Genomic DNA, 24,892 nt, shown 5'->3' on the forward strand with positions numbered 1-24,892 from the left:
ACAATTTTATTGTTTACTATTGTTTTGACTAATTTGTCCGGTACTGAAGTTAGACTTAACAGTCTGTAATTGCCAGGATCACCTCTAGAGCCCTTTTAAAATATTGGTGTCACGTTGGCTACCTTCCAGTCATTAGGTACGGAAGCCGATTTAAAGGATAGGTTACAAACCACAGATAATACCACATTATAGTATCTTCACATCAATCTTTGGGAAAAGCTTCATCTGTGGGCTTCTGGCTAGTGCGTGGATATTTTTGAGAGAGATTTTTTATTCTGTTACTATATCATTGGCAGTTGGATAAACAAGTGCTTGGGATCCTTGAATTTAGCTTAACACTTAAGTTCAGAAATCTAGAATGAGACTCTTTCTACCTGTGATAATCTGCTAGACCATCAGGAGGAGCCCACTCTTAATCCAGCAGTGAAATAATCAGTACAGTAAATCCACTTAATCGCTAGTGAGCCATCTGGATGTTTGTGTATTAGTACTCTGAGTGCTGAAAAAAAAGTACTATTCCTGGAAAAGAGAAAGATAGGGTAGGTGATCACGACTGTGTGGCAGTTCACTTGCACTCCCAGATGTAGGAAAAATGCAGATACCGAATGGTATTAGAGAACTTTTGGACAGACTAATCTTCAGTCAAGTACAGATTGGATCTCCCCTAATGCTGGTCCTCAGCTACCCAGTCATATTACGTTGTAAGGCTCAGTTAATTGTTTTGAGCCTCTGATAGAATGGTGAAGTGTAAAGTAATATTAAAATGTCACTCTATTGTACTGAAAAACTGAACCTTCCAAATTTTTCCTGTTAGGGGGAGAGCCAAGAATAAGCAAAAATTTGCTTTGTGTGAATCTATTTGAAGAATTTCAAAATACAGTTTTTGTTCTGCTGTACCTATCTTGCTTTAGGAACAGATGTAGTTAAAGCAGTATAAACCCTAAATGTGGATGCAATTATTGCCAGAATAATAGTGCCTTATTTGGTACAGAAATAGGCTACACTATTATTCACGCTTTTATATTTGTATAACTACATTTACTGTAGCTCAGGGGTGGGCAAGATATGGCCTGCCAAGCCATTTGATCTGGCCTGTGGCCCGCTCTGCCATATCCACACCCGCAGGGCAATTGAGACCCAGGGGTGGGAGAGCATGCAAAGTTATTTGCTGTTCAGAGCACCTGGTGGTTCCCTCCTGCCACTAGGAGTGCACAGTATCTAGAGGAAACAGCTTCTTTCCGCCCAAGACCCTGCCACTTCTGACCAAGGCCTCACCCCTTCCTGGGATGGAGCCAGCCTGTGACTATGACCCAAAATTCGTGAAGTGGCCCCCCCCTTCAAAAATGAATGCCCACCTCTGCACTAGCTGATTGGCCCATTTTAATTATATCTATTCCTAACCTAATTAGGGATGTAATAGTGTAATTGATTAACCGATTAACCAATAAGCAGAAGCCTATAGGTTAATGCTATAGACTACATGCATTTCCCCTCCTCCCCCCGGCCACTAAATTTTTTAGCAGGCTAGCCAGTAGCACAGCTCAGTCCTAGCTTGCACCAGGTCTGGGACCTATCACATCTGTGGCTCTGCATTTAAAGTGTATCAGGAACCAGGCAGGCAGCCCAGTTTAGTTCCGGCTCATGCCAGGTCCGAGAGCTCAGATCCTTCCCTGCCATGGATGGGCTGCTGCCACCCTGTGCTGTTGCCTCTGTATCAGAGGCACCAGTGCAGGGTGGCAGGTAACCAGTCTATTAGGGGAGCTAGTTTTTAAACTGGCTCCCCTTGCGGAACAAGTCCTACCTGGCACCCCGCACTGCTGTCTGTGATAGAGAGGCAGCAGCACGGGGTGGCCAGGGGTTCCCCAGGAGTGGGGCCTGAGCACACTGGCTGCCAGTCCCACTCCCGGGGCTATAGAATAGTCAACTAACTGATAAGAATTCATGAGGTTAATCAACTATTCAATTAACTGATATTTAACATCCTAAAACTAATACAGTGGTAGAAAAATATCTATAGACCAGTGTATAGCCAGTGATTTATGTTTTGGTTGTCATTCCTGTTCAATCAAATGACTTGAAAAGTTATACCTAATGAGCAAATGGCTCTGTGTTATCCAGGAATGGAAGTTTGTCTCAGGGGTGGGCGACAAAACATCTTCTCCCCCTCCCCCCCGCCTTCTCCTATTTATTTTGAGTTTCCTTATCCTCTAATCATAACTCCGGTCATCTGAAGAAGTGGGCTGTGCCCACGAAAGCTCATGATACCATCTACATGTTTTGTTAGTCTATAAAGTGCTATCAGTCCATTTGCTTGCTGTTTTTTTTCTGTAACAGACTAACTCGGCTACCCCCTGAAGCTCCTCTCATAATGATTGCTTGCCATTTTGTTGTTAGTCTATTTAGAAAGGAAATAGTTACTTATAATTCCTCCTGTCTTTGATTCTCTAGTGACAGCGAGGTTCCAACAGTGAAATATCCTGGCAAAGATAGATACATTTATTGTCACTTTTGCAGCATTCTGTTTCTGGGTGAAGCTGGGAGCTAATTGGGTGTATAATTGCCTCCTGCTAGACACTTACACTGCTGATTTTTCCCAAATGGTATGGAACCTTCTGGTCCCAATATTTGATTTCTCTCACAGTAACAAATGAGCTATAATAGACTCTCACCTGAGCTCTAAGCAGATGATAGTTTCACATATTACATCAGGAGCTCAGTAGTGTTCAGTGTCATAGTTAAGGTTTCAGATCCCAGCTTCCATTTGAAACTACATTTGATTGTTTATTTTTATTACTTTATAATATTTCCAAACAAATTTCTTTGGGGATACATTTTCCAAACTCTGATGAAAAGTGATTTTTTAAAAAGAAAGCTTAAGTGAAATCAGTTGAACTGCTTAACTGAGTAGTGTTAACCTTCCTGTTATTGGCATGTGCACTCTCTCTGCTTTCCAGTGAGAAATTCTGTAGTCAGGTGATTCAAAAGAAGAATCCAGAAACTTCCAAAATGTCATGTCTTGTAAATGGTTTTAAGACTTAGGGTATGTATACACTAGCTCGTTAATTTGAGCTAAGTAGGCAAATCAGGCAACCGGAATTGCCAATGAAGCCTGGGATTTAAATGTCTCAGGCTTTATTTGCATGTTCCCGTCCGGCTGCCATTTTTAAATCCCCCTTATTTCAAACAAACTGCCCGTGGCTACACGCAGCAGTTTAAAGTTAATCCGAACTAAGTCCTTAGTTCGGATTAACTGTTACTCCTCGTGGAAAGCCTTTACAAAGGGAATTAAGGTTTCAATAGTAAGTAACCTAAAGTCATGTAAACTTTTTCATGTCTACTATTAGGTTTCTTTTTAAATCATACCTAGGTTGTAAGGCATCTCTTGAGGACTCGATAGGGAATTTTTTAGTAGCACATGTTGGACTTCCCTCATCTGGCACCCTTGTGACCTGACCGGTCCTGAACAAGAGAGTTTGCCTGATCAGGGGCAGCTTGGGGGGTGGAGTGCCAGCCTTCCCGCTGGGCTTCTCTCCCTAGCACCTTTCCCCAGCTTCCCATGGCCATGAACTGTAACAAGCCGGTACAGAGCCGCAGTAGTCCCTAACACTGCGGTGCGAGCCAGGACTGAGCCGGGCTTGCTCAGTCCCAGGTCGTGCAGGGTTCAGCAGCTCCTGACTGTGGGGAATGCCCCCCCCCCCCAGCTCAGACGGGCTGTTACCAGAGTTTCTGTCATCCTTTCATGTGAATCAGGACACTTCTCCCCATTTTCTTCCAAAAGTCCCATGCTATCATCAGGGACAGGGAGAGGGTGCAACACTCCTTGGACATAAGGCATGCCTTCATCTTTAATATTGAGTGTACCAAGTCATTCCACAAATTGCCACAGCTCTTGGCTGCTATAGCTGAGTGAATGAAAGGACTCCTGATTACATCCCTGCATCTCCTCCTAGATTATGTAATGTATTAACATTTGCTACGACCTAGCCAAATTAGTAGCACCACATTTTACAGCAGTGCACTAAACAGGCCACAGGCATGCTCCTCCATTTTTTTGGCAAAGGTCCCTATTCAAGAAATCTGCAGAGCAGCAATGTGGTCTTCCATGCACACCTTCACAATACATTATGCCATCACCCAGTAAGCATGTGACGACGCTGCGTTCTTAAGGTTAGTCTTGCAATCAGCAATGTGTTGAGGTCTGACCCTTCTTTCTTTCAAACAGCTAGTAAGTTACATATTGGAATGCACATGAGCAATCACTTGAAGAAAAAATGGTTACCTAGCTTTTGTAACTGTCGTTCTTTGAGTTACTTGTGTCCATTCCAGAGCCTCCCGCCTTCCCACTCTCAGACTATTCTGTCAAGAAGGAACTGAGTGGACGCCAGTGTCAGAAGAGGTCTATATATGCCACCACAGAGGTGGCACTCTAGGGAGCTCCACAGTCAACCCAGCGGGTATGCTAGGAAAAAAACTTCTGACCTGCTGTGCATGTGGCACGCGTGCACTTATTGGAATGGACATGAGCTACACGTCTTGAAGAACAAGAGTTAAGAAAGGTAGATAACCATTTATCTATTTGAATCAGTATAGTAGCTTCAAACATAGCCTTGAGGGGGCTTCAAAAGCAGAGAGTATTATAAGCATGTCTCTTCTGTTACTGGGAGGTACTTAGTTCTGAGGTGGAATGAAATATTCTTAATTCCAAGGCAATCAAACAATTATTTTGCCAAGATAATGTTAATAAAAGTAGATTCAGGTTATACTGTCTGTGCATTGTATTCACTTTTTTACATGAAGTATATTGGTATAGAAACTTACTCCACTTTGAGCAATGCAATGTGATGCATACACTTAACAAGATGTTTTATTTCTTCCACTGTTTTGTGTTCTTGTCTTTGTAATTAAAAGATATATTGTTTCATTGAAATTTGTTTGCAATTTCTTGTTTCACCAGATTTGTTCACAAAAAGGAAGAGTCTCAGTGGTGAAGAAAATATGTTTAATAAAAATAAGAGCTAGATGACAGAAAAACTAGAGCAGAGGATGTCATTTGAGAATAAAAGAAATCTGGCCCAGTAAATATAGCTGGGTATTATGATTGTTTGAAACCAGGGAATATAGAAAATGATTTAATCTACAATACCACAACTTGCACGTCTCTAGTCACACTTAATATATTATCCATTGCAAATGGTTTTGTAGGCAATTCACTCCTGAAAGAAAATACACTATATAACATGCTTATTGCACTAAACAGCAGCCATATGCATTCATGTTCCTTTACCACATTTATTTCTAGACAAATCCAAACCACAGGGTTTTAGACATTATTGGGTAAACTCTGCAACCTTTATACTCATGTTTTATAAATACGAGACTAGGATTTTTTACACAATCTGTTTGTTAATTAGGTTTCCAAATGAATGCATCATCTTGGCCAATGTTTCTGTTAAGAACACTAAATGGAGCTGAAATGGCACCTGCAGCATTCTTTAAGAAGGTAAGAAGAAAGGGGCTCCTAGTAGCAAGCTTCCATCAACTGGTCCATGATTACATTTTTTATTGAGGATGCCAGGATATTGTACTGTTCTCTTCAGCATGGAAAGGCAAGAATATTATTTAAAATTAACTTTGAAGTGGATTGGCAAGCCACAAAACTGGACAGGAAATGATCATCTTCTAGTCCAAATGGATGGGCACCTCTTTTCCTGTGTTTGGATCTTTAAGGTATGCTGTATTATTTAGAAGAAATTGTTAGCTTGGCTTTTATTTCATGGATTTAAGTTGTCATGCATCTCTCATTTGTTGACAATATCATGTTCATGACGTGCCCATGTATGTGTTGGGCTAAAACTGGTAAGGAAGAATGAAAGCCACAAGAATGCATGGGATGAATGTTTTTATTTGGTGCATACTTGACAGTTGAACTGTTAAGAAGGTAGTGGGAACTTAGCACTTTTTATTACTTTTTTTTCAGCTATCAGTTTTAGAAGTATGGCCTACTTCAAGTAGGTTGATCTTAAGAAAAATGTATGAAATTTTTTTATGCAAAAATATGTAGGGATATAAGTTGACCCAGTTCATCTATTGATTTGATTTGCCCTCTTATCACTATTGTGAGCTTTATAAAATGGAAGTCTGAACTTCAGTGACTTCTTTCTTAGTACTGATAATCAGTGTTCCCTGTAAGCTGTGCACTTGTGTGTCTGCTCAGGAGAGACTCATATGCCATCCAGCTGATTAGCATAGCACCCATAACTACTTTTTGTGTGTGAATATGCACCAGCAATAAAAACATGTATCAGTGCATATAAAACATTATTCTACACATGGATGGAAAAGATTAGAGGGAACATTGCTGATAATGGCTTTGTATACGTTTATTTTAATAAAACCTACATTGGGCTTGATTCTTCAAGCGCTTTATTGGCGAGTCCCCATTCATTCTGAGAAAATATTGATTAAAATGCATTCATAAAACAGCTATGTCATGAGCAGTGGCGATGCAAGCTTTTCTATGTCCCACCAATGTGTGTCACCCATTTTCTAGAGGGTCTGCCTCTTGAGTGTGAGATGTAATTTGGCTTCATTCAGTCCTTTGGCCTTTCTGCAAAGACTGGCAGGGGCACATTGTAGGCTATTGTGTTGCTTTGTGTTGATGATTTTTGTTCTGTTTGTGTAAGACCAACTTATTTCACACAAGCTACTAAATAGTCTTTAGTTGTTAATGACTTGTATGTGCATTTGTTTAAGTAACCAAGAGGTGAAAGATTCCCTAGTCCATTATCAATCCACAGAAACATACAATCCTTCACTGAAGTATATTTTGGATCCTCTCTTTTTCCTTGTTCAACTATGGAAAACTATGCCATTTAGTTCTAGTGTATGTTCACTATCCCACCCTTCCTGTAGAGCACATCAGATTTACTCAGCCTATTGCTTAAGTAAACATGGCATACCTTGCTCCCAGTCATGTAAGTAGGAGCCGAATTGAGCCAAGGTAGTATAGAAAATTTAAAACAAGTTTGTAACAATTTATTAAATGTGTATTGCATAACCTTTGGGGGGAGGAGGGGTAATCAGTATGAAACATTAGAATGTTTGAGAAAAGTAACTGTCTTTTAAGAGTTCATGGAAACATTAATGTTCTGCCACTTTTATTTTGACAGGAACCACCAAAACCTGCTCCAAACTGTTTTAAAGTTGGAATGAAACTTGAAGCAGTGGACAAAAAGAACCCTTATTTAATTTGCCCAGCAACCATTGGAGATGTTAGAAGAGATGAAGTTTTCATTACATTTGATGGCTGGAGGGGTGCTTTTGACTATTGGTGCAAATATGATTCTCGAGATATTTTCCCAGTCGGATGGTGTGACTTGACAGAAGATGCACTACAGCCACCGGGCAACAGTGGTAAGACCACCAGTAAATAACACTTAATCTGAATTCCTAAATTTTGCTGGTAATAAGTAGCTGTGACTTGATAATCAATGGGCCTTTTGCAGATTTTAGGAGTTTGATGTGTAAACAGTTGATGCAGAGGAAATAGTCACATATTTTTACTGTATCATACCTAAAGATATGATTTAGTCACAGAATCCATGACTTTATCGAACCTCTGTGACTTCTTTGAATTCAACTGTCTGTTGTCAGGGCTGTGCATCTGCCTCTCTGCCCTGTGCAGGGATGGCACTGTGTACTTCATAGCTACAGCTAGAGCCAGGACTGTGGGCCCCTCCTTCCCCACAGCTGTAGTTGGGTTGCGTGTTCTCTCTCCCCCCCTCATGTTTAGAACAGGGACTGTGTTCCCAAAATCATAGCACACTAGAACTGGAAAGGACCTTGAGAGGTCATCAAGTCCAGTCCTCTGCCCTCACGGCAGGACCAAGCACTGTCTACATGAGGGGTGGGCAATAATTTTTGGTGGGGGGGGGCACTCCAAGATTCTGTTAAGTGGTCAAGGGCTGCACTTTTCTGTGGTGGGTGGTGCAGGGCTTAGGATGGAGGCTGGGTGCAGAAGGGCGCATGGGGTAAGGGACTGGGATGCAGGCGATAGCATGAGGTCTCAGAGGGTGTTTGGGTGTAGGAGGGGGTTGTGACCTGGGTCAGGGGATTGGGGGTTTAGGGTCAGAAAAGGAGTGTGGGTGCAGGAGAGAATTCTGGCCTGGGGGAGGGGCATAGGAGGAGGTACAGGGTCTGGGAGGGAGCTGTCACCTGGGGCAAGGGATGCAGAGGGTTTGGATGGTGATCTGGGGGAGGGAGTTGATGCACGAGGGGTTGAGGTGCCAGAGGCAGGCGCTTGCTGGAAGGAGTTTACCTAATTCTCTCCTGACCGGCAGCCCCAGCCTGCTTGAAAATACAGGCTGCTCCCTCCACGTGGCTCTCAACTCTGGCTGCCGCAGTCTTTCAGACTAATCTCTCAGCTCCGATTGGCTGGCTGTTTCCAGCCAATAAGAGCTGAGAAATTTGGCTGAGGTCAGTTTTATTGGCTGGTTGTTTCTGGCCAATAGGAGCTGAGAATTGGTCTGGGGGTGGGGAGATCGCATGAAGCCTCATCCTCCTTGCAGAGCAGAGAAATGTAGGGTCTCTGTTAAACGCAGCAACTGCGTGTGCTTGAGAGTCTCAGCAGGGTTGTCCGTTGGCTGGATTCTGTGGTTTGGCAGGCTGGATCCAGCCACTGGGCCGTATTTTGCCCAGCCCTAGTCTAGCTCATTTCTGACTTCCCTTCTCCCTCTACCCTCTTTTCCCTGGAGGCTCCAGTTGTCTTTGCTTTTCCAACCCTGCTTTGTTTTAGTGAAACATTGCTAAACATGGCATTGCTCCTGTGAATTTTTGTTCATTGTTTGTGACCTGTCTGCAACATTTACTAAAAATAACCTTGACAAAATCTTAAATCTTAACCATACCTCTTTGTACTTTTTTACTTATTTTGTTGGTAGTCTCAAAGTTGATTGCTGTATTAATTGCATTTCATAGACATTTATATTCAACTTTACATCATCACCTTACATCAAGGTTATAGAATGAACTATTAGAAAATGCAGTAAAATTTAGTCTTTCCAAGGGATTCAAACACTAGGTTTACCAGTAGCATTTGCTTTGGACTGTAAACTTTCTCTTTTGAAGTAGTATATTATTAAGATTTTGCAAATACTTTGCTGCTGCCTACCTACATACGTATATGAAACTATGGATAGAGAGTCCCCTTAGCTAACAACCAACTTTACTCTCTCATTATATATCCACTTCCTCCTTTGTCAAGAATATGTAAAATGCAAGAGGAATACCATTATTTAATATCTGTGAAATACTATGAGGTCTCTCATAAGATATCTGAAATTTGAGGCTTTGCTGTAAAACAACTTGGGTTACATTATCTTGTTTCTTTCAGATTCAAGCTGTGTTAAAGGAAGGTTTAAAAAAATAATTTTGCTGTTACTGAGTAATTTGTTTTAATCACGAGCAGTGTCACAGTGGTGTGTTAAGTGGACGAGAAACAAGAAGAGCACATTTCTGTAGAAAAGTTGGTAGAACAAAGAATGCAAGTAAACATGTATGGTTCTTTTCTTAAAATTTTTCATTGTTATGACACCAATGTAACAATCAGAGGTAAAGGTAGCCACTAAAGATTCCCATGAGAATTGGGAAAAGCTGTCTCAGATAATCGTAGTGGAAAGAGCCTGTTAGACTGAAACAGAGTTAGGGAAGAAAGATGGTCCAGTGGCTATGGACCTAGGCTGGGACTCCCTCCTCTACCTAAAACTTCTTTGGCTAAGTCACTAATGCCATGTCTTCACGGAAGATAGATGCTGCCACAATCGATCTTCTGGAGTTCAATTTAGAAAGTCTAGTTAAGACTCCCTAAATCAAACTCAGGGAGTATCCCTGCCGGCATCTCGTACTCCTGTTCTTGTGAGGAGTAATGGAAGCTGACATGAGCGTTTGCTCCTGTCGGCTGCCCGCTGTGGGGATGCCACCAAGCTAAGCTTAAGGTAAGGTGACTACAGCTATGTATTCTATATAGCTGGAATTGCGTACCTTAAGTTAGGCTGCTGGGTGTAGTGTAGTCCTGGCCCAAGTCTCTTTCTGGGCTTCAGTTTCCCCATCTGTAAAATGTGGATAATATTGTGCTAGGTCAGGAACTCCTCAAGACTCTTATTTGATGTGCCGAGTCCCCACTGTTTTCCTGGGCAGTCTGGGCACCCTATAACGCTGTCTTGCTGAGCCCCACTCTCCAGCCTGCTTCAGCATAGGACATGGCCACACCCCCATGGCTGTATTCACACACATAAGACAGTCATGAGCAACCTGAGGCCCAATGGGGCTCCACCTGCAGCCCATGGATCCCCTGGCTGCCGCCCCTCCCCAGCATTCCAGCTGTGGGAATGAGGGGGAAGAGTGGGGATGGAGCATGAATCTGATGATTTGGTGGGCTCCAAATGTACTGGGAGGGAGAGGGAGCTGTAGGTAAGTGCGAGGCTCTGGTTCCCCAGTGTGTGAGGCACATTGAGACACAAGGGACTACAGGTAGAACCCCAGTGTGATGTGGGCTGCTGCAGCCTACTCATGTGGTTCACTGATCATTCCTGATTGCCTGTCCCTGTTGTAAGACCTTTTCTCAGCACTCAATTTCACAGCCCCTCTGGGAGCTGAATCTTAGGTACATCTGTCTTATGCTGTATTGAGATCTGTACCATATAAGTTCATGAAATTCACCATCTTTCTCAATGCAGAGTGAGATATGCACTGACTCCTTGCCCTCCAGGTAACAAATTATTTACACTGGGTTTACTAATAAACAGAAATGCTTTTAGTAAGTACACAAAATAGGATTTAAATGGTCATAAGAGATAGCACACAGAACAAAGTAGGTTAAGCAAAGAAAAATAAAATAGAACACAAACTAAGGCATGTCTATACTTATGCGGAAGTTTGAATTAAAATACACAATTCCAGCTATATTTATTGCGTAGCTGGAGTCGATGTACTTTAATTCAAATTGTGACGCCTTGTTCACAGCGTGAAGTTGACTGGAGGAAACACTCCTGTCAACTTCCTTTATTCCTTGTGATTCAAGAATACCTGCTAAATTGAATGCTGGAATCGCAGCATTGTTTTCTGCCTAAGTATAGACGTGGCCTAATCTTAATACAGTACACTGAGGGAACTGGATACACATAAATTCTCACTCTAGGGGGCGTGTCTAGACTACAAGTCCAAAAGTGGACTTTTGTCGACAAAACTATACCTGCGTCTACACTACTCGGCAGTTTTGTCAACAGCAGTAAACCTACGAGGAATAACGCCTTTTGTCGGCAGAGTTCTGTTGACAGAAGGCGTTATTGCATCTACACTGACCTTTGCGTCTACACTCTCATGTCGACAAAGCAGCTTGCTTTGTCGACAGAACTGGATGTAGTCTAGATGCTCTTTGTCGACAGAAGCTTTGTCGACAGTATCTGCTGACAAAGCCTCTGTTGACAAAAGCCTGTAGTCTAGACGTACCCTAGATGTGGTACTCATAATCTTTGCACAGTCTGGATGCCTATCTAATCTTTCCCACTGTTCAACCTTAGCTGTCTCCAGCAGTCATCTTGTGTGGTGTTCCGGAGGAGAACTTAGCTCTGTGGATTACCTCACTCCTCACACTTAAATAGGTTTGCAGAAGGCAGGAATACTTAGTATTCAGTTCAAATTTTCCCTGTGCTTTTGTGGAAAAATACAGCATTCCAAGATGATTTGCAACATCAGATGGCAGGGTCACATGCCTCTTCAGGGTCCCCATGCTTTATGGGCTGACCCACACATCTGGAGGAAGGTTAAGCTCCATTGTTTCTTGCTAATGGGCCATCACCGCTCTGAAGTGTAAACAGTGGGAGTGACCCAAAGCAGTTAATTTGCAATTACAAATACACAATTCAATATTCCTGACTTAATCTACAAAAATCATACATGCATTCAAATGGGATGATCTTATTTAGTATATTACAATCTTTCCAAAGATATCTCATATAAGGTATATTCTAATTATGTCATTCCTATTCACGAGCATATTCCCAAAAAGAATATGGAATGCCCCATTGCAGACACCACTGCTCTACCTTACAGGAATTTTGTGATGATAAAGTTAACAGTGACTATGAATAAGACTTGATAAAATGTATGTGGAAACTTCATTTATGTTCATTATGATAAAATAAAAAGTTGTTTTTTAAAAGCATTGAAGTACTCAGATACTTCAGTAAAGTGGGGGGATTAGGAAAGTAGAAAAAGTAATGTCTTTTAAAAAAGACTTTGAAGATTGGAGTTTTTCCATATAGTTGCAATTTTATTATTTATAGCTAAGAATGTAGTTTTATAGCAATACTTTTGTGTGAGAGGTGATGACGAGAGGAAAACTGCATTTCCAGTTAATTCCCAGGGATATTCTCATATGAAACGAGATTTAGATATAAGAAATATGTTTCTTAGTTAATGTTAGTGACAAACTCAGCCTTTTCCTCAGAAGCTTTAGCTCACTTGACAGTAGCAAACAGAGCAAGGAAAATAAGTTGGAATCTTAAAAGGTGACTGAGAATTAAAACACCTAACTCCCATTGAAAGTTAGAGGAATTAGGTGCTTAACTCTCTTAGGTTATGTCTATACAGCCGCCTTATATAGGAATAACTGATGATGTTCTGAAATAACATAGTCCGTATCTACACACAAGGGCTACGTCTACACTGGCCCCTCTTCCGGAAGGGGCATGTAAATTTCAGCAGTCGTCGTAGGGAAATCCGCGGGGGATTTAAATATCCCCCGCGGCATTTAAATAAAAATGTCCGCCGCTTTTTTCCGGCTTTTAAAAAAGCCGGAAAAGAGCGTCTAGACTGCCCCCGATCCTCCGGAAAAGTGCCCTTTTCCGGAGGCTCTTATTCTTACTTCAAAGTAAGAATAAGAGCCTCCGGAAAAGGGCACTTTTTCCGGAGGATCGGGGCCAGTCTAGACGCTCTTTTCCGGCTTTTTTAAAAGCCGGAAAAAAGCGGCGGACATTTTTATTTAAATGCCGCGGGGGATATTTAAATCCCCCGCGGATTTCCCTACGACGACTAGTGAAATTTACATGCCCCTTCCGGAAAAGGGGCCAGTGTAGACGTAGCCAAGCAGTTATTTTGACATAATGTCAAAATAATGTTGAGCTGGAGGACTGTTTACTCCAACTCCTGTAACCCTCATTGTACAAGGAGTAGGGGAAGTCAGGGGAAGAGTGCTCTATCATGAAATAACTGCTGTATAGACAGTGCCAAAAGTTGAAATAAGTTATTTCGACTTAAACTGTGCAATTAGAGTAGCTCAAGTTGTGTAGCTTATTTCGAGTTTAGCCCTGTTGTGTAGACGTGCCTTTAGGCACCTTTGACAATTCCAGTTGTAATTTGCAGCATACAGAGAAATGTCATCCAGTACTGTTGGAAAAAATCCTATCTTTCTCACGTCCCCTCCCCTTTACATTGGAATCTGGGCACATTTGAAAGATGACTCCTTTAAGACACTGTTTCAATATCCAATCTTTTAATTAGGAAAGCATTTCACAGTCTGTGAAGCTTAATTTTTTACTGCTTGCAAAGAGTTCTTTGTATTACCGTATTTATCATCTAATTGTTTTTCATCTTGTCAGCTTTTGTCTTGTTGTTGCTGCTGCATGCTGTAGGGCTGAAGTGTAGAGTTTTTTTACACTGAGGTCAGATATACATTAAAAAAATTAGATCAGTTTAATTCATTGATCAGGGTTGAAAAATTCACACCCCAGTTGGCATAATTAAGCCAACCTAAGGCATTGTCTACAGGACACAGTTTTGTCCAAAAAAAATCAGCTTTCATCAACAAAACATGGAAGGGTACATACTGCAATGCTCCTTTTGTCTAAATACCAGGCTTGGAAATTCCATAAAATCTTTTGCTTCTGGGCTTATCAAAGATGGTGATTTTGGCTTTCAGTTCTGTTGTGTCAACTTTCCATAGTTACAGTCACAAATGGAACAGTGTTGCTTGGGCGAATTTGGCACAACTTGTTTTCATTTTAAAAGTGAGTCATAAGATCATTGCAACTATATTAAGTGAATTAACTTTTCTTTCTGCTCAGAATGGGAAACATCATCAGCAAACAAAAAGTTGTTGGAAAAACTGGTCTTTTTATTTTAATTTTTGTTCTCAGGGATGACCAATGTAACTATTAGGGATGTTAAAATTTGTTTATTTGGGTACACATGTACTTGGTGAAATTTTCAGTGGGAATGGGTACACGTTTACATGTGGGCAGGTGGTGGGCTAGAAGGTGGCTCAGGGGGAGCCAGTGTGAGTTGGGAGATGGTTGCGGAGGAGGAGGAGGTTTGGGCGTGGGGGCTGCACGTAGAATCATAGAGCTGGAAGAGACCTCAGGAGGTCATCAAGTCCAGCCCTCTGTCCAAGGCAGGACCAATCCCAACTAAATCAACCCAGCCAGAGCTTTGTCAAGCCAAGACTTAAAAACCTCTAGGGATGGAGATTGCACCACCTCCATAGGTAACCCATTCCAGTACTTCACCACCCTCCTAGTGAAATAGTTTTTCCTAATATCCAACCTAGACCTCCCCCACTGTAACTTGAGACCATTGTACCTTGTTCTGCCATCCGTCACTACTGAGAACAGCCTTTCTCCATCCTCTTTGGAAGCTCCCTTCAGGAAGTTGAAGGCTGCTATCAAATCCCCTCTCTCACTTCTGCAGACTAAACAAACCCAAATTCCTCAGCCTCTCCTCATAGGTCAAGTGCTCCAGCCCCCTAATCATTTTGGTCGCCCTCCGCTGGACCCTATAATGTGTCCACATCCTTTCTATAGTGGGGGGGGGGGAGCCCAGAACTAGACACAGTACTCCAGGTGTGGCCTCACCAGAGCCTAATAAAGGGGAATAATCTCTTCTCTAGATTTGCTGGCAGTGCTCCTGCTAATGCAACCTAACATGCCATTAACCTTCTTAGTGACAAGAGCACACTGTTGACTTATATCCAGCTTCTCATCCACTGTAATCCTCAGGTCCTTTTCTGCAGAACTGCTACTTAGCTAGTCGGTCCCCAGCCTATAACAATGCTTTGGATTCTTCCATCCCAAGAGCAGGACTCTACACTTGTCATTGTTGAACTTCATCAGATTTCTTTTGGCCCAGTCCTCTAATCTGTCTAGGTCACTCTGGACCCTATCCCTGCCCTCCAGCATATCTACCTCTCCCCCTAGCTTAGTGTCATCTGCGAAGTTGCTGAGGGTGCAATCCATCCCCTCATCCAGGTCATTAATAAAGATGTTGAACAAAACCAGTCCTAGAACCAATCCTTGGGGCACTCCGCTAGAAACCGACTGCCAACCTGACATCGAGCCGTTGATCACTACCTGTTGGACCAGACAGTTTAGACAGCTTTCTATCCAACTTACAGTCCATTTATCCAATCCATACTTCCTTAACTTGCTGGCAAGAATATTGTGGGAGACCGTATCAAAAGCTTTGCTAAATTCAAGGTATATCACATCCACTGACTTTCCCATATCCACAGAGCCAGTTACCTCATCATAGAAGCTAATCAGATTGGTCAGGCATGACTTGCCCTTCGTGAATCCATATTGACTATTCCTGATCACATTTCCCTCTTCCAAGTGCTTCAAAATAGATTCCTTGAGGTTCCCCTCCATGATTTTTCCAGGGACTGAGGTAAGACTGACTGGTCTGTAGTTCCCTGGATTGTCCTTCCCTTTTTGAAGATGGGCACTACAGTTGCCTTTTTCCAATCATCTGGGATTTGTCCCGATCTCCACGAATTTTCAAACGTAACGTTCAAAGGCTTTGCAATGACATTTGCCAACTCCCTCAGTACCCTCGGATGCATTAAATCTGGACCCATGGATTTATGTATGTTTAGCATTTTAAATAGTTCTAACCTATTCTTTCTCCACCAATGACTGCCTACCCCCTTCCCATACTGTGCTGCCTAGTGTATTAGTCTGAGAGCTGACCTTGTCTGTGAAGACAGAGGCAAAGAAAGCATTGAGTACTTCAGCTTTTCCCACATCATCTGTCATTAGTTTACCTCCCTCATCCAGTAAGGGTCCCACACCCTCTCTGATCACCCTCTGATTGCTAACATGCCTGTAGAGACCTTTCTTGTTTCTCTTCACATCCCTTGCTAGCTGCAATTCCAATTGTGCTTTCGCCTTCCTGATAACTCCCCTGCATTTTCGAGCAATATTATTTATACTCCTCCCTATGTTTATACTCCTCCACTTCATTTAAGCTCACCAAGGATTTCCCCGATAAGCCAATCTGCTCGCTTACTATATTTGCTTTTCTTACTGCGCATCGGGATGGTTTCTTCCTGTGCCTTTAATAAGGCTTCTTTAAAATACTGCCATGTAACCATGAAGGTTAACCAATGAGCTCATGCTCATCAGTTAATCCCTAGTAAATATATACATGTGTATATTAGACATACTTAGTATGTTCATGTCAGTTTCAGGATAATTGCAGTCATATTCCCCTCCCCCTGAGGTCACCACGTGTGCCCAGACAGTTCTCGAGCCATCACCTGCCCTTGAACAGGGACCCTTTTCTCACCCGCTTCTTACCAGGGGCACTTTAGGGCTTCACATCCTCCTGTCATCTACTGTAATATCACCAAGGAGCCAGTCTGCCTAAAAGCCAGCATGTATGGACAATGACAGTGTTTTTACTGGTGACCATAGAGTTGTTCTAAGCAAGCACATTTATTCATAGGTTAAAAAGCATTGCAAAGAAAACATAAGCAGTGCCTTGGAGTGGTTCCTCCTTGTCAGAGTCAGAGGGAGGCTTCTCTACTTTGTCATCCCTCCAAGCAGCTGAGAGCTGATCAATAGGGAATTAGCGCCAATAACAGCCTGTAGCTAGTTCTTTGGCTGGGGCAGCCAACAGGCACAGTCAGGCTCAGCCCTCTGTGGGCTCAGAATTTGTCTGTGGCTCAGCTCCTTGGCCGGGCAGACAGCAAATAGTCAAACTCAAGACCTCTGGATGGAGCAGAGCAAAAGCAGTCGATGGCCCAACTCTCTGGGACAGACAGCAAATGTAGGCTATTCAGCCTACTGTGGGTAGGGATGATGGTGTTGGCAACAAGCAGTAGGGTGACCTGGGCCCACCCTACTCCACTGGGTCTCAACCCAGGACCCAGACAGTGGCAGGGAATCTGACTGCTGGATCAGCAGGGATCCTGCTGGAATATGCTGACTGTAGCTTCAGCAAACATAACCGGACTAATGTCTGGTTTCTTAGGACTACTTCCTAATCCTGTCTGTTCATAGGGCTTCATCACTCACAGGCCTTCACTCTCCTTTTGATGTTTGCCTGATGGCAGCTCCTCTAGCTATTCATTGTGTAGCAACTGTTCCAGAGGCAGATACTGAGACAGCTTGTTCCATGGCTCACAGGCTGGCAGCAGTGTCCAACTTCTTACCTGGATCTCCCTTAACTGAGCTGGGGCCCCACATCTTATACTTCTTGTTCCTCCCCTTTTCTTTCAGCTCAAGAAGCACGCATGGCCTGACCCTGCCTACCCTGGGGTGAGTGACTGATTTCTCACTGTCAGTGTCAAAGGGAGGTCTCTGCCTGATAATAATATTTAAAAAAAAAAGAGAGAGAATTAAAATCCATATTAAACATTCTAGAAATTACTCTGCTTCCGTATCGGAAGTCTGATAGACCAACATCTCATTTAACAAGGGCCCTCCCCTTAGAGAGTCATGTCCATTTGCCGAATCAAAATAAAGAAGGTACTACCTCTCTAGAATTGTTTCATTTCAATGACTCCTTTTAATCCACAGAATGGACCACAAGAATCCACTCATAAATTTAGTGCAGTGGTCCCCAAAGATACTGCATGGGATTACATATGTCACGTTGAACATCTTGATAGCTGAGGTAGATAAACCTTAATTTTTTATTGCTCACTTTCAAGGTAGATTATTCATTTCTATCGTATCACTTTCAAGCCTACTTAAAAAAAGGGAAATTAGAAGTTCTAATTGTACTGCACTTTTTAAAGATGCAAGTAATTGTATCAGACAGCTTCTAGTTAATGTTTTTTAACGTTGAAATATTATGAACAACTTCAGCTTTCCTAATTGATATAGCAGTTTTTTAAACGTTGGATGCCATGATCATATACTTTGTAAACTGTCAGGGCAAAAATGTATGACAGATTTAAAGTGAAGGATACAAGAAAAAGCAGAGACTGTAGGAATTAGCAAGAATTATTATGGCAGTATCTTGGCCTAAATACATTTTTCTACAGGTTGGTTAAGTGGTTTAACATTTCTTTGATGTAAATAATTTATCATAGGAGGAAGTAAAAATAGCACTTGATGTACATAGCATTGAAGTAAATTAAGTTAAAAAATGAGGGATCTCCACCATACATTTATGATCACCACTTCTGGTAGCTTTCACAGTGTGATAGATACTGTCCATAGGCTTGAGTCCCTGGCCCAAAAAATTTACATTTTAAGGGCCTTATCCAGCATCATGAAAGTAATAGATTTTGATAGATCATTCCTTAAGAAAGAGATAATAAAAAAGGTAAAATTGAGAGGGAAGGGCTAACTATTTATTATCTAAAACAGTGGTCTGCAACCAAAGAGCCAAACTACATCAAAATTCAGAACGTAGTCAACAAAGAGCCGTAGAAGAATGCCCATCTGCATGACTGAAAATATATAACTTAATATTATTGATAATTGACATAATGATTAATAATAGCATAAATGAAACATTGTACTCACAAACTTTATTTAATGGGACTTCTGCTGCTGCATCTTTTCATGAATTTCTTTAAAGTTTACGTCATAACTGCTCAAATCCAGCTTCATGCATGCATTCAGGCTGTCTTCCATCAATCTTATGGCTGGGGGTTGGGGTATATGAGGGGATCAGAGGGGTTTGGGTGTATGATTGACTCAGGGCACAAGGATGGAGTGTGTGGGAGTGCAAGAGTGTTACAGCAGGGGGCTTTGGGATATGGGTGTGCAAAAATCTGGGGATGTGGGTGTATGAGTGACCCAGTGCACAAGGTTCTAGTGTGTGGGGGTTCAGGAGTGTTATGGAAGAGGGCTGGGAATGTAGGGGTGCAGAAGTCTGGTTTGGGATATATGAGTGGCCAGATGGGGGTGGGCCCCAATTGGGGGCTGCTTGTTGTTGGCCAGGCTTCATTTTTAAATAAAATAAAATATTATGTCCAACACAAAGGGTTTCAACTTTGTCTTTATTTATGGCAGGGGTGTGGAATCTTTTTTGGATCAGTGACTACTGCGTTTGGGTGAAGGAGGCAGTTGTTGTGACCCAAGGCACTGGATTGGGGTGCAAAGGTTTGGGATGTGACCTAGGGCAGGAGGGGAATGTGATCTTGGGCAAGGAATGGGATGCAGGGTCTGGAAGGGGGTATGGGCTCAGGAGGGGGGCAAGAGGGTATGGATTATGTGGGGTAGGGAGGTAAGGGGGGGCAGAGGACTGAGGGAGAGGGAGGGACTGGGGTGCCAGAAGCAGGCTCTGTCTGGGAAACTTACCAGTGAGACTCCAGCCCAGCATGTTTCGCAAGAGTTTGCCCTGTCCCCACACAAGCTGCAGGGCCATGTGCTCTGTAACTAAGAGCCTGAGGTGAAGGGGAATTGGTGCTTCAAGTGCTGCCTGTTCTTGGAACAAGCAGCTTCCATTGGCCAGAAACTGGCCAATGGGATTGTGCTGGGAAGGGAGCAGCTATGAAGCACCACTCCCCTTCCCCGGTCCCTTGCTCATACACATTTGTGGAACACAAATGGCCCTGCAGCTGCTTTTCTGAGCGGTGGTGGGGGGGGGGGGGGGGTGGAGCAAGCAAGGGAGTCTGCCTGGGGGCTCCCTGCTGCGTCCACAGGCCAGATTGTTTTGCCCAGGCCTGCTGTAATGCCAGCGTGGGGCTCCCTGCTGCGGAGGTAACAAGGGGGAGCTGGATTAGAGCTTCAAAAGAACCGTATCTGGCTCCCTAGTGAGCCATATTTGGCTCATAAGCCATAGGCAGTCGACCCCTGGTCTAAAACAAAATATTATTTAACTAGACAAAACATACTTGGGTATTAGTCTAATTGCTGGTATTTCGAATATTTGACTCTTTCAGAGTAATGGGTGAATAGAGGTATATGAGAGCGACACAGAAATTTTGCAATTTTGTCTGGTTGACTAAAATTAACTATTTCTGAGATCCGTGATCATAGGTATAGCAGTTTTTATAAGTTATTAACAGTCATTCAAAGCATTCTTTGTATTTCACTTTACAAATTTGTACATTTTTAGATGTTACTTTCTCACACTGATGACTTTAGCCCTTAGAACCCTTTATTGAGTCTATAATTGGTGTAAGAAATCCTTACCCACTCTTTGTGTATTGTTCTGCAGTCTGGGATTTTTAATGTTGAATTAGATGGAAACTAACCTGGGATCATCAAAACAATTCAAGCTGTTGTAAAACTTCTTAAGAGAGAAGTTTTTGTTGGATATTTGTGTATTCAAGTTCATCATACATCTGTTACAATTGTCTAGACCAGTGGCTTCCAAACTTTTTGGCATCACGCCCCCCTTTTTGATTTTTGAAAAACCCTCATGCTGCGGAACTTCCCCCCTCCTCCCCCGCCCCCAAAAAAAGAGCAGCAAAACTTGTTGAGCAAAAAAGAAAAAGAACTGAACAGGGCAGCAAAACTTGATGGGCGGGGGAGGCTGAGTCACCTTGTGCCCCCCCCCCGAATTTCTTTACGCCCCCCAGTTTGGAAACCCATGGTCTAGACAATATTATACATCTTGTATCCACAGTATGAGGCGCTAACCTTTCCCTGTGCAAAAGAACATACAATACTGAAGCAACTTGAATAAAATGCTTCCTTGAATAAAATGAAGTTTAGTGAAAGGATTTTTAAAATTCAGTTAGGAATGAGCCTGTCTGGAATTGATAACTATGAAACATTATAATTAAGTCACTTCATCTGTGAAGATTGAGTAGCATCTTTCATGTAACCAATGACATAACTTCAGTTTCTCTCATCCTGACCTTTCTAGGCTATCAGACTTGGAACTTAAATAGCCAAAGAATGAAAAAATGAGATGCAGGAAATACAGGAAGCTACAGTGAGAAATCTCTAGCTGAAGTGCTGCAGAGACAGATTTTAGCGACCATAAGGAAGACTTGTGTCTTGTAATCTAAATATAAAAGTGACATGTGATGAGCTACTTCAGCTTTTATTCTCAGCTTTTGCCTCCTCCCCCCCCATGTGCCACCTTATCACTTATCTCTCAATTCAGAGCTTTTATTATTAGTGAGAGCAGTCTTCTTTCATTACACTAATCAGCCTGTGGTATTAAAGGTCCCCTTTGGGAGCTGCTTGTAGGCATAGGAATAGTCAGACATAAACAGATAATAAGAAGTACTTTGTTGTCTGTATCTTTTACTTTCCAACAATATTTCCAGTGTTTAATTTCTTTATTTGGTTTTTTTTCAGGATGATAGTTATCAGAAATTCACTTTTTCACAGTGATATTCAAATTGTTTTTATTTTAAAAACTGTCCTGTACCTCACATTTTGTATTTATCCAAATTTAGAATGTAACTAATAATCTTTAGTTTTTGCAAAGAATGAACAGCTGAAATAATTGATTAAACAGTTTCACTAAAATTAATAAATTACTCAGGATCCTGAAATGTTTATAGTATAAAGCGTTACATTAAGCATTATATACAGCATAGTAATATATTTATTTTTTCAATAGAGCATTAACAAATATTGATGTAACATTTTTATTTTGGTGTAAATTACATATTTCTCCAATTTAGTCTGCTTTTTTTCCTATGACCAGGTCACAATAGTTAAACCAGCCAGAAACAAAATGGCAGATGCACACTGTTCTCCTAGTTATGAAAAATCCACAATGCTAGGGTCTAGTAGGCTTCCGCGCCCCCACTCCCCCGGTCTTAATTTTTCTTGGCATCGTACAACTAGACACATGTGGTTGGTATCTCTCAAAGTAAGGCATCTGTTGTAAAAGGAGGAAATGGTTTTTGTCTTCCCAAAAAAGAGATGGTATTGAATGTCTTTTCATGAATAAGGCCAGGAGATGCCTTAGGATAAGACAGTTAGTCTTCTCTTTTTAAAATTACATTATAGCACTGCTCCAAGCATTTTTTTGTCTGCCTGTTACTTAATGGATTCTATTTGCTCGTTTCTTCTGCTTTTAGTCAACTCATGTGCACCTTTCTGTTATGAATGCCTTTTACTGTCCATACAATGGATGGAACTAGGTGGATTTCTGGCTGTTGTCTCTCAGGGTATGTCTACACTACCCCGCTAGTTCGAACTAGCGGGGTAATGTAGGCATACCGCACTTGCAAGTGAAGCCCGGGATTTGAATTTCCCGGGCTTCATTTGCATAAGCGGGGAGCCGCCATTTTTAAATCCCCGCTTGTTCGAACCCCGTGTAGCGCGGCTACACGGGGCTCGAACTAGGTAGTTCGGACTAGGTTCCTACTCCGAACTACCGGTACACCTCGTCCGAACTACCTAGGAATCCTAGTCTGAACTACCTAGTTCGAGCCCCGTGTAGCCGCGCTACACGGGGTTCGAACAAGCAGGGATTTAAAAATGGCGGCTCCCCGCTTATGCAAATGAAGCCCGGGAAATTCAAATCCCGGGCTTCATTTGCAAGTGCTGTATGCCTACATTACCCTCCTAGTTCGAACTAGGAGGGTAGTCTAGACATACCTTCAGTATGTATAACCCACTTCAGAAATAACCATATTATAATTCAAGTTTGGTACTTTTTAGACAAAATAATTGACTCGTTTGTGGGATGACTCTTCTTCTTTGGCTTGTTGCATTTTATTTTCCCATTTGGAAAATCTTGTTCCCAGTTTAATCAATAGCAAAATTCTGGCCTAATCCAGTTAATGCTCTGTTCCCAGAAATTCATGGGAGTTCTGCACACAGCTTTGTCACAGGATTGGGGCTGGGGTCTATTTCATGTAATTTCACTTCGGAGTTTAATATATTTTTATATTCACTTATCTGCAACTGTCTGAAGCAACAGAACTTCCTAGTGTTCTAAATGTTAAAAAATTCTGTAGTTTTTATAACTTCGCTCAAGATGAAAGAATTGATATGGAATTTCTTAAAAAGAGTTTTGTTAGTTGGAATTGCACCAATCTCCAGGCATCTGAACAGTAATTTTTCCTTTTTCCCTATGTTTGAGTTCTTCTGTAGCATATGTTTACCAATAGCTTTATAAATCTGATTAAGTCTAACAGGAAATACCCAGGAAAACATTCTGGGTTCAAATTCTGCAGTCCTTTGCACTGATCAAGTCCATTCAGTCTGAATGAGGTATGGCAAGCAGAATTTGGCCCCGAAAAGATAACCAAGCCTTGAAACCCCTTAATCTTGCAAATAGTACCAATTGACTTCATTGGATTTGCATGTTCAAGGACTGGACACTTGGTAAGAGTTGGAGATTTAGGGTTCTGGGGTATTTGAATTTTTGTTTCTCTACATGTTTGGTACAGAATGAAAATACTGTGTTCTCAAGAGGACACTTTGGGAGCTTTTGGATATATCATGTTACTAATAATTGAATGCATGAAGATCTTTAATGTGTGTGTATTAACTTTATATACTCACATGTAAGCTGTAATGTAGTAGTGTCTTAGAGGACTCTGTAAACTATGAAAACTCTAAATATTTAACTTTTAACACTTTATTGGTTTATTCTCTGATTTATAAAGTTCATCTGTCATTTTAGTTAAATTTGACCATCTTTTCAAAGGATTTGAAAACAGTTTTTACATAGGATAAGATATATTGGAAAGAACACTGCTCACTAAATATATGCATAAAGCCCGTGAAACTTGAACCGTTGATATTTTATTTTTTCAGCAGAGCAGCATGAAACAAATGCTTTGTTTTGTTTGTGCAAATGAGAAGACTATTGTAATGTAAAGCAGTGTCCTGAAAAAAGCAAATGTGCTTTTTCTGTTGTAAATATCACTGTTAAATGCTGTAGTAATTGCAAGCAGAGCTTGGCATTTTTTTCTCTCTTCTTTTCATTGATATATTTTAACAAGTTCTCTTGAGACTATTAAAATGTCTTAGTTTTTGGAACATGTGGTCCAGCGGGGATAACTTTGTCTACAGATGCCGTGGGTTGGCAGCTAGATTTTGCATGTCTTTTCATTTCTTTCCAGATTCTTTGACCCAGTGTAACCTTTGGTCTCCCTCTGAAGGCAGGGGTGAAGGAAGTATGAGCAGGTGACTGATGATCACTGTCAATACAGCCTGCAGACAATATGTGAATTACTTTAGCAGTCTCTCACTTCCCTCCAGTCCCCCCCATCTCTTAAACCAACAAATGCAAATAGCTCCATTCCCATTTGCTAGTATTTCAGTGCTGCTGCTCAGGCAGCATGGGCTTTGTTGTAGACTTACTTATTCAAAAAAGCAGTTTGAATACTAGTAAGAAGAAAAATTATCTAATAAGTCCTAAACCTCCTTAATGGTCAAAGTGACTAGTATTTGACCTTCTGGAATATAAAGGTAGGAAGATGCTGAAAGTAAGCATATTTTATATTGTTTTTCAGTAGTATAGCAAAAATGGTTAGCACTGTTTGCATTGTTAGCCTTTGTTTAGTAAATAGTATCAATCCTTTCTACAAAGGAGAAGAAATTTGCCCATCATATAGAAAAAGGTACCTGTATTCCTAGACCTGTTAGCATTAAAATTTGTCATTAGGATCATCTGTTTATTTAAAGATTTAATTCATTGTATACAAAAGAGACTATGAAAGTGTTTGCTAGATTTC

At 41.6% G+C, this 24,892-nt stretch overlaps 1 protein-coding gene across 9 annotated transcripts in view; it reads left to right on the forward strand.

Annotated features, from left to right (window-relative positions):
• Positions 1-24,892, forward strand: part of SCML2 (Scm polycomb group protein like 2) — a 139,882-nt gene that overhangs the window by 70,383 nt on the left and 44,607 nt on the right. For 5 of the 9 annotated variants that reach the window (XM_075913888.2, XM_075913895.2, XM_006113370.4 and 2 more), the window contains 2 exons: positions 5,412-5,500; positions 7,170-7,413. In XM_075913888.2, the coding sequence (XP_075770003.2) occupies positions 5,412-5,500; positions 7,170-7,413 (333 nt within the window). Of the gene's footprint in view, positions 1-3,212; positions 4,557-5,411; positions 5,728-7,169; positions 7,414-24,892 lie in introns of those variants that run through there. The other 4 variants (XM_075913938.2, XM_006113371.5, XM_089774980.1 and 1 more) reach the window with 3 other exon arrangements.

The sequence above is a fragment of the Pelodiscus sinensis genome, chromosome 1, assembly GCF_052426305.1.
Source record: "Pelodiscus sinensis isolate ZL-2025 chromosome 1, ASM5242630v1, whole genome shotgun sequence".
Lineage (NCBI taxonomy): Eukaryota > Metazoa > Chordata > Testudines > Trionychidae > Pelodiscus > Pelodiscus sinensis.